This window comes from Nansenia antarctica, assembly GCF_963989245.1.
Source record: "Nansenia antarctica genome assembly, chromosome: 6".
NCBI classification, from domain to species: Eukaryota; Metazoa; Chordata; class Actinopteri; order Argentiniformes; family Microstomatidae; genus Nansenia; species Nansenia antarctica.
Window position 1 is genome coordinate 64,794,191 of NC_137676.1, and position 12,760 is coordinate 64,806,950.

The window sequence follows — 12,760 nt, forward strand, 5'->3', positions numbered from 1 at the left end:
ATGCATGATTATTATTATTATTATTATTATTATTATTATTATTATTATTATACAAGTAGCCTCTGTTATGAGCTGTCAAATAGCATAGTGTAAAACCATACTTTAGTGTAGAACAGAAACACTGTAACTGGCAAGATACAAAAGATACAATGCAGCCAACAGTTCCTATACATTGTAACTAGCGTGATATAATGTAGCAAACAGTTCCTCTCTGGCTCATCAAATGTTGTTACAACGTTATCACGGTAGAACGGTAGATGGCGACAAAGTGCCCTTTCCACCAACATAAATATATCCTCGCGAGAAGTGGCAAATCTCAGCTGATCCCAGTCTCTTTATCTCTCGCGGTATTTCGTATTTCCTCCTCTTTCACTCCCTGTAGCCAACATGGCAGTCGGCAAGAATAAGAGACTGACCAAAGGCGGCAAAAAGGGTGCCAAAAAGAAGATGTAAGTAACGCAATTCATCCATTTAAACATTTAATACACTCTACTTCATCCAGGGATGTGATTGTTGGCGAAAAAATATGACGGATGAGTTAGATTTTGACTGGATGTTAACCGTAGCCCGTTGCTAACCTGGGAAGCTTACCGGGCCGAGTCACGGTCACTACTCTGGCACGTCACGCGTTTGTAGTTTGTAGTGCATTTAGTTAAGTTAAGTGTTGTGTTGGAAGTCCTAACTAATCGTATCGTGTGCAGCATATCTCACTGTGTTCGCCAATCTAAACTCCGTAGGCGTGTATTGTTCGTTAGGCTTGCCACCAAGGCATTAATGTACGTGATGCTAGCTGACTAGCCAAGATGGCAGTCCTCTCACCCACGTTAGTGTCCTGGTCCTGCGGACAAGCTGGGCAGGTTTGTTTATAGCCAGTTACCTAAGAGACCACACATCATGACAATTATATACTAGCCTTCTAGTTTCTTGCATGACAACGTTAACGACTCACATCTGATTGGAGACACCCCCCTGCATCCCCAGTTCCTAGAATTAAACGTTGAGCTACCGTTATGCTACTGGCTAGTTAGGCTGGCAGTAGTCAGTGACGTCCTACCAAATAAATCCAATAGGTCATATTGATTAATATTTAGTGATGAGTCGTGTATTGGAGCCGATACCAGTCAGCCATGATCTTCTCCCGACCAGCCTTGATCAACGTGAATTGGCCTTGTATGCGCATGGCTAAGGCCTGTTATCATAGCAGCGATGCTCTTCTTGACAGCAATGTGTTGATCTCTCTTCTGTTCCTTCCCCTCAGTGTCGACCCTTTCTCCAAGAAGGATTGGTACGATGTCAAGGCACCGGCCATGTTCAACATCCGCAACATTGGCAAGACTTTGGTCTCCAGGACTCAGGGAACCAGTAAGTCCATGTCGACATGCGGCATGTTGCATACTATGAAGCCACTCTAGTGTTTCGTTGTTTGGTACCTGTACTATAGCAATGACAATAAAGACCATTCATTCATAGTGGTGCTTGCAAAGAGAGAACGACAGACAGACGTTTTGTAGTTTCCCTATCGGTTTGTTTCGCTGCACTTAACGAAAGCGGGATGAATGATGCCTGCTCATTAGTGTTCCGATAGGCAGCAGGCTATACTTTAGCCCCTGTTACTCCGTACCACGGTTGAACACATTGACTGAGGTGTGTCTGTGTGTGCGCGCTCCATAGGAATCGCCTCCGATGGTCTGAAGGGACGTGTGTTCGAGGTGAGCCTCGCTGACCTGCAGAACGACGAGGTGGCCTTCCGTAAGTTCAAGCTGATCAGCGAGGACGTGCAGGGCAAGAACTGCCTGACCAACTTCCACGGCATGGACCTGACCCGCGACAAAATGTGCTCCATGGTCAAGAAATGGCAGGTGAGAAGGCAGGCCTGAATGTCTACGGCTGAACCGGTACAGAGGACGATAGACAAAGTGAATCTAACATCCTTGAGCACTCTAAATGCGGGCACACTCAGACCGAACATTTTTGGCTAGTTCTAATCAGCTGAAAGCTGCTCCGCTAAGTCATGTTAGCCATCCACCCGTAAGGGCATGGCCGTCTGACTTGATGTGCATGGACCTAGTCATTCCATAACACATCCGGGGCGTACTGTGGTGGCTCAGATATTTTCACGTAGTTATTGTAACAGGGCAGAGAAGAACAATGGTCTGGGTAACCAAACAACCAGCATGGCCTGGCACAGTGGAAAGGGCTATATATACTAACCTGTCCTGTTTCTCTCTCTCTCCCCCTCCCCACCAGACTATGATCGAGGCCCACGTGGACGTGAAGACCACCGACGGCTACCTTCTGCGTCTGTTCTGCGTCGGCTTTACCAAGAAGCGCACCAACCAGATCAGGAAGACCTCCTACGCCCAGCACCAACAGGTCCGTCAGATCCGCAAGAAGATGATGGAGATCATGACCCGTGAGGTCCAGACCAACGATCTGAAGGAAGTCGTCAACAAGCTGTAAGTGTTAACCCCACCTGGTTTATTGGTTTATTTTTGATAAATCTTGCAAGACATATCCAAAAATCTGTCTTTATTTTGATAAGTCTAGCAAAATGTATCATAAGCCTGCATTTTGGATGTGTTGGAAGGGGGGGTGCATTCAGTAATTGCTGACACATTGTAACTTATTGTGTTTTAGTAGGTGCTGCGTCTTGAATCCTGTAGACTTAACGTTCTACCAATCTATTTGAATGTATATATGTATCTCAAATCAGGCTGGACATGATGGTTTGTTACCGTCAGTGGTTTTTAGACTGCTCCGTCACTGACGTTGAGTTGTCCTCCCTCTTGTCTTGCAGGATTCCAGACAGCGTCGGCAAAGACATTGAGAAGGCGTGCCAGTCCATCTACCCCCTCCACGACGTCTACGTCAGGAAGGTCAAGATGCTCAAGAAGCCCAAGTTTGAGTGTAAGTGACCGTTGAACTTCAGATGACTCCTGACCCATGCACTGGTGTCATGTGTGGTGGGCGCAGCATAGTGAAATGTTTTGTAATGCAGAATTACAATTTGTTTTCTTATTCAACAAATTCAGGAAGTGCCCTCCCAGTCTCAGAATGTACGCTCCTGTTTCGGTGCCTACAGGACTGTTTGTTTTGGGTGACATTCTCTGAATGCCACAGATAGAAATCTAGCCCTCATACGAGTCCCTATTCCACATGACTTATCATATCTGTACAATACATTTCTATCTTCATTTTCTACCATTGGACCCTCCTGAACAGAGCCATGGTGCCTCAGCCCAGACAGTGTTAATCCTCTGATCTGTCTCTCTGTGGGCACTTATGGTGTCAAACGGTTCCTCCCCAAAATGCGCTTTCTCAGCGATTACCATTTAATAACTGTTGATGGAACTGCTTTTTCTTGCTTCCTGTACTTGACTCCCTGTGTGTCCTTACAGTGGGCAAGCTGATGGAGCTTCACGGTGAGGGAGGTGGCAGCAGCACGGCCAAGCCCTCAGGCGACGACACCGGGGCGAAGGTAGAGCGGGCTGACGGCTACGAGCCCCCCATCCAGGAGACCGTCTAGATCCACCCTCTGAACGATTTAATAAAAAATGTAAATGACTGGAGATCTTGACCTGTTGTCTTCTGTTACTGGTGTGGGTTCAGGGTGCTATTTTGGTCTTTGAAAGAAACCTCTTAAGCCTAATGTGCCCAAATATGGGCATTCGTTTTATTATTGATTACTTTAGCTCCTTGTCATGTGTTGTATGTTATGAGCTATGATAAGATCTGCATATCGGCAAGTGGCATCCTACTTTTGCATCTAATTATCATATCTATAATTGTATAAGCAGTTTAGTTTGGGTCTGGTTTTTAGGTGGAAATTTGTCAAATAGAGAAATTTCAGCAGCAGAGATTAATGTTACCATTTCAATGTATGGCATGACTGATGTAAACAAAGGAGAAGGGCACAGCCCTAAACATAGAATTGGGTAACTTCTCAAGGGTAGGACCGGCACTGGATAACTGATAACAGACTTGTCTGGTAGTGTCAATGTTTGGTTCATGTTGTACTATAGCAGGCTAAGCTAAATGGTAGGCAGTGTTGGAGTAGTTCTACATGTAGCTCAACTGTCAGTTAAACCATTGCAGTTGGTGGTAGTTCAACTAAATTACAATCTTAGTACAAAGTAGTTTAAGTTTGACAAACTATATTTCTCTAGCTTTAGTGTAGTTCAACTTCTTCCCTCTGAAGTCATTGGTAGTCTGATGAAATATATTTTCAGAGTTTCCCCCATTAGTGATGATATGGTTTTAGTTAAATAGTTAGATGCAGACCATGGACCAGGCTATTAATTATTTTTTCATTTAAAGGCAATATTAAAAAGATGGGGTTTTAGTCTCGACTTGAGTAAGATTGAATCACATACACAAGGATCACATCAGAGTAAGTGACATTTTATGGTTAAAACATGTATTTCATGCTTTACATCGAAAACAGCATGCCAATAACTTGGTGCCTCATGTTCTTTCCTTGAACCATGATGACATCCACATGTGTGTGGGTGCATGTATGTTTTCATCCAAATGATGACTTCCTTATTCCACAGTATAGGGGGGGGGTTATGTACATGTAAACATACTTCCTTTTAAGGTGCCTGTGTGTTTAAAGTGAACTGGTAATTAAATGGAGTATACCATAGAACCACAATATTTCCTGACCAGATGGAGGCAGAATATGACAATATAGTTTAGAAACAGTGGTGGGAGTTTGACTACACCTACCACTCTACGAATAGATATAATGGATAGAATAAAGGAGAGAGAGAGAGAGAAGGAGAGAGAGAGCGCAACAGGGACACCTAGTGGAATCTCGCCCATACAAAAAGCAAGCCCTGAATAAAAGGTTTCAATTTGCGATAGATTGGGCCATTTAACAATGTCACTTTATAGTAGACTACTACTGGGAAATGGGGGAAATAGTGTAACTTGTAGAAATGATCATGTCTGCACAAAAATTGGCGTATAGGCCTATTATATTTCTCTAAGTGCTTTAAAGTGCGAAGGATCTCAAGTTCTATGTATCAGCAGCGGTCCATATGAGTGGAGAAGGATATCTTGATTGAAATACCTACGATAGATTTACTATCGCATACTTATTTATTTATTTTTAAACTCTGTTCGGCTTGCTGTGGTATTCTGTAGTAAGAAAGTAGTTAGGAAAGAATGAGACCGGGAGACACGCAGCTGCTGTTCACTTCGCACGTTTATTCCACTTCTTCTTAACATCCGTAAGTGCATACATCACTTCCGTAACTGCATACATCACTTCCGTAACTGCATACATCACTATCATACTAGCGCCCACTGGCCGTATAAACAGGACACAACATTTCCCCCTTTCTTAAAGGAATTACAGTACTCAAAGAATGCAATATTCTGTAGACTGGTGTCAGTACAATTGAAATAAAATGAAAACTAAGGAAATGAAAATGAATGAATCAGCAGAATGAATAACAACAGTAAACAGTTTATGACAGTGAAACAGGAAATGAACATTCACTTTTGTCATGGCATTGTAGGACCTTTTTTTTTACTAAGTTAGAACCGTGTTCTATCCTACCCTTTTAGTACGTTCTCTACGGCACAAAGTCTACCAGCCACCTAGGTGGGTTTCTGACTCTAAGGTTCCTTCTTGGACCTGGTTCATTAAACACATTCTCTGTCTCGGGCACCATGAACTCCTCTAGCTCAATCTCCTTTTCACCACTGGTGCCAGACAGAGCATCCTTGGGGAAGCGTGTAAGCTTGGATGCATTCCATTTTCGACCATCACTGAGCAGGTATGTATTCTGTCCTGCTTTACTAACTACTGTCAGCGGTTCTGTGAATCTTGATGATCCCTTTTTTACATGCTCCGGTCTGCGGACACGTACGGTGTCATTCACTTGGAACATGGGCACTTTCGCTCCCCTCATTCTGTCTGTGTACTCCTTACTCTCCTGTTGCTTGCGTCTCACTGTCTCCTGCACTTTCTCATGTGACTTAATTTGGTGTGAGACAGGGAGGACATTTAGTTTTGTACGCATCTTTCTGTTCCTCAGCAACTCAAAGGGAGTAGCTCCTGTAGTAGCATGCGGCGTAGCGCGATAGTTCAGTAAGAACTCTGTTACTGCATGTTTCCATGGCTTGTGCATTCTCTCAGCCGTCTGAATACACTCTTTGAGAACTCGATTAAATCTCTCAATAGCCCCGTTGGCTCTTGGATAATAAACACTGGAACGTAGGTGCTTTATCTCTCTCTCTCCCAGAAAGCTTGCAAAAGCATGGGAGGTAAACTGACATCCGTTGTCAGAGACCAGGAAGGAAGGGTTACCTTCACGACTAAACACTGTAGTCAAGAAGCTAATAACCGCCTCTGTAGTTACAGTAGAGACAAACGCCACCTCTGGCCACTTACTGTAATAGTCTGTGAGTGTAATAGCATAACGGCAGTCCCATGTCGCACAGTCAAAGGGACCAACAATGTCAATGGCCACCTTCTCCCATGGTCCACCTGGCAGTTCCACTGGGGTAAGTGGTGCAGGCGCAGTTTTGGCTGTTTTGTCATTGTATTGACAGGGTACACATGATCCTACTAATGTCTGGACACATCTGTCCATTTGCGGCCACCAATATAGCTCTCGTAGTCTCTGTTTAGTACGCACTATTCCCTGATGCGCTTCATGAGCTAAATTTACAACTTTAGACCGTAGTGTAGTAGGAACCACCACACGGTCGGGGCCTCTCATGACAAGTAGTTCATCCACAGCCAGTTCATCTCTCACTCTAAAATATGGAGTAAGTTCCTTTGTCACATTCTTACTGCATTTTGGCCAACCTTTCTGTATCTGCTGTCTCAGTTGAGTCAGTTCAGGACAGGCCTCACAGGCAGCAGTGAACTCGGTCACAGATATGGCATGTGAGGAACCTGTGAACACAGTAGCCACCATGTCTGGCTCCTCCTCCACCTCTCCTGTCGAAGGCAGAGGGAGTCTGGACAAGCAGTCAGCAGTCACATTACGTTTCCCTGGATGGTAAGTGACATCATAAGTAAAGCATAGTAGACGTGCAGACCATCTCGCTATTCTCAGACCTGCGCGACCCGTACCCCTGGAAGTGAGTAGGGTTGTCAACGCTTGGTGGTCTGTGCGTAGGACAAAACGATGTCCCCACAGGTAGGTTCTCCACCTTTCCACCGCCCAAACGCATGCCAGTGCCTCACGCTCGACGGTAGAGTACTTTCTCTCTGCAGGAGAAAGTGTCCTGGACGCAAAAGCTATGGTTCTCTCTGTATTGTCTGGGTGAATCTGGCTCATTACAGCCCCCAATCCATAGTTAGAAGCATCGGTAGTGACATAAGTAGGTAACTCAGGATCATATAATGCTAAGGTAGGACTCTCAGTAATCAGTCTCTTAACCTCAGTAAAACTGGACTCTGCATCCGCTGTCCATTCAAACTTAGTGTCAGTAGATTCCCTGAGTGTAGCACGTAGCGGTTCCACCACAGTAGAGAAGTCAGGTATGAATTTACTATACCACGATGCAAGTCCTAGGAAGGACCGCAGGGAGGATGTGTCGTGCGGGGCAGGCGCGTTCGCCACAGCACTGACCCCGTCTTGGTCAGGATGAAGACCATCTTTGGACACAGTGTGGCCCAGGAAGCGCAGAGCTTTCTGGTTGAACTTACACTTGTGCATGTTCAGTTTAAGTCCCACTTCATTTAGAGCATGTAGCACTCTCCGTAGGCTGACATCGTGATCCTGCTGTGTGATGCCGTAGCAAATCACATCATCCAGGTAGGCCTGTACGCCTGGCAGGCCTGTCAGTACAGTCGACATCATTTTCTGAAAAGCTGAAGGAGCAGAAGCGAGGCCAAATGGCACTCGGCAGAAACGAAAGAGACCCTCATGCGTGATAAACGCAGTTAAATCACGGCTATCTGGATGCAATGGCAACTGGTGATAAGCAGAGGCTAAGTCTATAGTAGAAAAGACTGTGGCTCCACGGAGCTCAGCGAACAGTTCATCCATGTGCGGTAAGGGATGACAGTCACTGATGATTTCCTTATTAGGTTCTCTGAGGTCAACACACAGGCGAGGCTTTCCTCCCCCCTTTCTCTGGGTCACAACTATAGGGGAAACCCATGGAGATGCGTCTATACGTTCTATAACGCCTTTTTCCTGTAGATCTGCGAGCTCATCGGTCACAGCCTGCCTCACTGAGAACGGAAGCCTCCTCAGTTTCTGCTGTACTGGCACAGCATCTGGTTTAACCTGTATTTTGTGCATAAAACCTTTTGCACACCCTAACTCCTGTACTAGAACCTCTGGTTCGGTCTGTGGAGTGGTACTCTGTACAGTAGGTGCTCGGAGCACAGTAGGAGAGCTAGCAGAGCTAACAGTAATAATTTTGTTACCCTCAATGCACATCTGCAATGCTACAAATAAATCTAGTCCCAGCAATGCATTTCCTGATTCAACCACTATCAATGAACCTGTAACTGAATGTCCATTATGAACAACTGTAGCATGCATGCAACCTTTAACAGGAATTTTCTCTCTGGAGTAAGTAAGCAGATTCACTGTAGGCTCAGCAAGGACACATGTATGGAAAAGTGTCTGGTAAGTACTCTCTGGAATAATAGAAACAGATGAGCCTGTATCCACTATCAGCTCAACATCATGGGAATGATCATTTGCATCAACTCGTACAGTACACATAATTTTATCATTCACGACGGCCCCCTGCATGTAAAGCACTGTAACGTCATTCACCACTACCTCACGCACCTCTTTTTGAGCCGATCTACACACCTTGGAAAAATGTCCAACTTTTCCGCATGTATTGCAAGTCACCTTAACCGCCGGGCATGTAGGCTTGTTAGCTAAGTGTCCTGTGGATCCGCATCGGAAGCAGGCGCGCTGATTCCCAGTTGTAGCTGGCTGGCTGTAGACCGTGGCAGGTGCAGTCGTCGTCGGAGCTTTCTTCTTGCCCTTGTCGAACCTCCTCCTCGTCGGCTGTTTCTCGATGGCTCTCACCGAAGCTGTAGCTCCAGAGAGAACGTTGGAGTTCCGTAGTCCAGCCTCGATTTGTAAGGCCATTGAAGTAGCTTTGTCCAGAGACAAGTCCGATTCAAGCAAAAGTCTGTCTCGTATGCGTGTATTAGCAACACGCTCAATCAGTTGATCACGAATCATTTGTTCCTCCATGGCACCAAATTCACAAGCTGCAGCTAGCTCGCGTAATGAAGCAAGGAACTGATTAACCGTCTCGTCAGGACCCTGAGCTCTCTGTCGAAATTTGTGACGTTCAGCAATCACATTCACCTTAGGAACAAAGTACTTTTTCAGTCCATCCACGGCAGAAGTGTAGGTAACACCCGTATCCTTTAGAGTGTAGAACAGTCTTTGTCCTTCGGTCCCAAGTGCATGGAGAAGGACCGCGCGCTTTCTTTCCTCCGGCCATTTTTCTCCGGTAGCATCAATTACGAGCATGTAATTTTCAAACATTCTCAACCAAGTAGGCAAAGAAATAGCAGGTTCGCCTGGCACAGGCATGAACGGTGTAGTTAAGGGTACGGAAATAGCCATCCTCGTCGCCAAAAATGTGGTATTCTGTAGTAAGAAAGTAGTTAGGAAAGAATGAGACCGGGAGACACGCAGCTGCTGTTCACTTCGCACGTTTATTCCACTTCTTCTTAACATCCGTAAGTGCATACATCACTTCCGTAACTGCATACATCACTTCCGTAACTGCATACATCACTATCATACTAGCGCCCACTGGCGGTATAAACAGGACACAACACTTGCCCACATCGGCTTGCCCACATTTCTTTACATCGTTCCATGTCAATCGCCTGAAAATGTGTTTTAAGAGATATAAGACGTAGATAAACGTAATTATTGATGTATAGTCTCCCACGGGCTCAGGAGTAAACGTACAGTTGAGGCCAAAATTATTAGCCCCCCTTGTGAAATCAGACAAAACCCATGATTTCTCCATGGAAATGACCATTAACAACAAGTGTTTATAGTGTATTTGTTTCCAAAATAATAAAGACAAAATGTCCACCAAGTTTGATTAGGATATTTTATTGATGCACTGAGTTGAAACAAGAAACGGCAAAAATTACACGTCCAAAATTATTAGCCCCCTGGCCATTAATAGTCAATAGTGTACCCTTTCTGAGCCACAACTGACAAAAACCTTTTAGAGTAGTTCTTTACTAGGTTGGCACAGGTCTCTCGAGGGATTTTGGATCATTCTTCCATTGCAAATGGTTCCAGCTGGTCCAAACTGCGTCGGTTTCCGAGCATGGACATTCACTTTGAGCACCCGCCACAGATTCTCAAAGGATTGATTGAGATTGATTGAGATTGAGATTGAGATAACGTTTATTGCCACTATGCATTACACATATAGGAATTTGCTTCGTCACCACAGCAAGTGCGTTTATACTTTTTTCACATATCAAAAAACAGGACAACACAACAACAACACAGGACAGACAACAGTGCATTGGATAGTGCGGTATAAAGTAAAGTGCAGTGCAGAGTTTTTTACAGTGAGACCAGTTCAGTCCTGGGCAGACTTGGGGGCGGGGGGGGGGGAAGCCAGAGTCATTTAACAGCCTGGCGGCTGAGGGGTAGAAGCTGAGCCTGTGGCGGGCCTTCAGTGCCTTAGGCAGCCGCAACCTTCTTCCAGAGGGAAGCAGGGTGAGGAGGCCGTGGCCGGGGTGGAAGGGGTCTGCCATGATCTTCCTTGCCCTCCTCAGAGCCCTGGTGTCATGCAGGGAGTTGAGGGAGGGCAAGGGACAGCCGATCACCCTCTCTGCTGAACGTAGCACCCGCTGCAACTTGGCCTTGTCCTTGGTCGTCGCAGCAGGGAACCAGGTGATGATGGAGTGGGTGAGGATGGACTCTATGATGGCCGTGTAGAACTGGACCATCATGGACCTCGGCAGCCTGAGTTTCCTCAGCTGCCGGAGGAAGAACATCCTCTTCTGGGCCTTCTTTGTGAGGGCCTCGGTGTTCTGCTCCCACTTTAGGTCCCGGGAGATGGTCATGCCTAGAAAGCGGCATGACTCCACGGAGGCCACCGGGGTACCTCCCAGCGTGATGGGAGGGGGCAGGGCTGCTTTCCTTCGGAAGTCCACCACCATCTCCACTGTTTTTAGAGCATTTAGCTCCAGATTGTTTAAACTGCACCAGCTCTGCAGCCCCTCGATCTCACCCCTGTAGGCAGATTCGTCCCCCCCGGAGATGAGGCCCACCAGGGTGGTGTCGTCTGCAAACTTCAGGAGCTTGACCGAGGGGTGGCGGGAGACACAGCTGTTGGTGTAGAGGGAGAATAGTGCTGGAGACCTGATTGAGATCTGGGCTCTGTGCGGGCCACTCCAGGACCTTGGTTTTGGTGTCCTTTAGGAACTGTTGGACCAATGTATTGATGTATGCTTTGGGTCATTGTCTTGTTGGAAGACCCAGTGACGACCTAAGCCTAGACTAAGAGCAGATTTCTTCATATTATCCCTCAAAATGTCAACATAGTTTTCTTTTTTCATGATGCCATGCACCTGAACAAGGCTCCCTGTGCCTGAGGCTGCAAAACAGCCCCACAGCATGATGCTCCCACCACCATGTTTAACTATGGGAACTGTGTTCTTAGGGTTGAAGGCCTCTCCCTTTCTTCGCCAGACATAAGCAACATCCATGTGCCCAAACAGTTCCAGTTTAGTCTCATCAGACCAAAGCACAGATTTCCAAAACTCATCTTTACCTTTCAAATGTTCACGGGCAAACCTCAGTCTGGCTCTGATGTGCCGCTCTTTGAGTAAAGGGGTTCTTCTGGGATGATGGCCCAGAAGCACACCACGATGAAGAGCCCTCACAACTATATTCCTTGAAATTTCAACTCTACAAGAGGCCAGGTCAGCAAGCAACAATCATCTTGGCAGATGTCCTTGGTGTCTTGCTGACATCTCTGACTATTTTCCTCTCCAGAGTTCTTGAAATCTTGAGCTTTCGACCATGCCCCAGGTTTCTTTCTTACAGAATTTGTCTCCTTGTACTTAGCAATGATGCAACGTACAGCGGTTCTAGACACTGAGACGCTTGGAAATGGCAGTGTAGCCTTCCGCCTTATCATGAGCCTCCACTATATTCTTTCTGAGCTCAAGACTGATTTCCTTTGTCTTTGGCATGGTGAGTAAGAGTAGTAGTATAGTCCCTCTTAATGTGTTCAAGTGCCCTGTTTCTTGGAGTCCTTTTATGCTAATTGAAGGCTCAGGTGTTGTTAGGAAGCCAATTGACTGTACAGGTGTGGTTTGAAATCTGATTGGTTGCTTAGGTGTGTTTTTAAAGCAAATATTCACATGGGGGCTAATATTTTTGACCACCCCATTTTTCACTATATTTGATATAAAGCCAGCCTAAAAACGTATTTTATATTCCAAAATGTACCAAAAGCTAATAAATAGCACTGGTGAATGTTTGATTATATAAAGTTTTATCAACGATGCAAACATTGGGAAGAATTTTAGGGAAATGTTCCATAATTCCTGGGGGGCTAATAATTTGGGCCTCAACTGTATGTGTAGTGGAATGTCGAACGAGGAGAGGAGAGACATTAATTAGGCTACACAATATTGGCATTAAATCTGATTTTGTTGTTGTCCTGGGAGTTTTTGTAGTGTTACCCCAGGGATGAACAGATTATTTGGTGAATTTACGAACGCGGCCTCTGTCTTGCTGCACGCTGCTGTAACCCGATACTT

The 12,760-nt window shown here is 45.7% G+C and overlaps 1 protein-coding gene across 1 annotated transcript; it reads left to right on the plus strand.

Annotated features, from left to right (window-relative positions):
• Positions 1 to 359: 359 nt before the first annotated feature.
• On the plus strand, positions 360 to 3,569 carry rps3a (ribosomal protein S3A). The gene is made up of 6 exons (XM_080533220.1): positions 360 to 449; positions 1,259 to 1,362; positions 1,672 to 1,859; positions 2,248 to 2,456; positions 2,798 to 2,907; positions 3,399 to 3,569. The coding sequence occupies exons 1-6, from the start codon at positions 388 to 390 to the stop codon at positions 3,524 to 3,526; spliced, it is 801 nt and encodes a 266-aa protein (XP_080389346.1). The 5' UTR covers positions 360 to 387; the 3' UTR covers positions 3,527 to 3,569.
• The last annotated feature ends 9,191 nt before the right edge of the window (positions 3,570 to 12,760 follow it).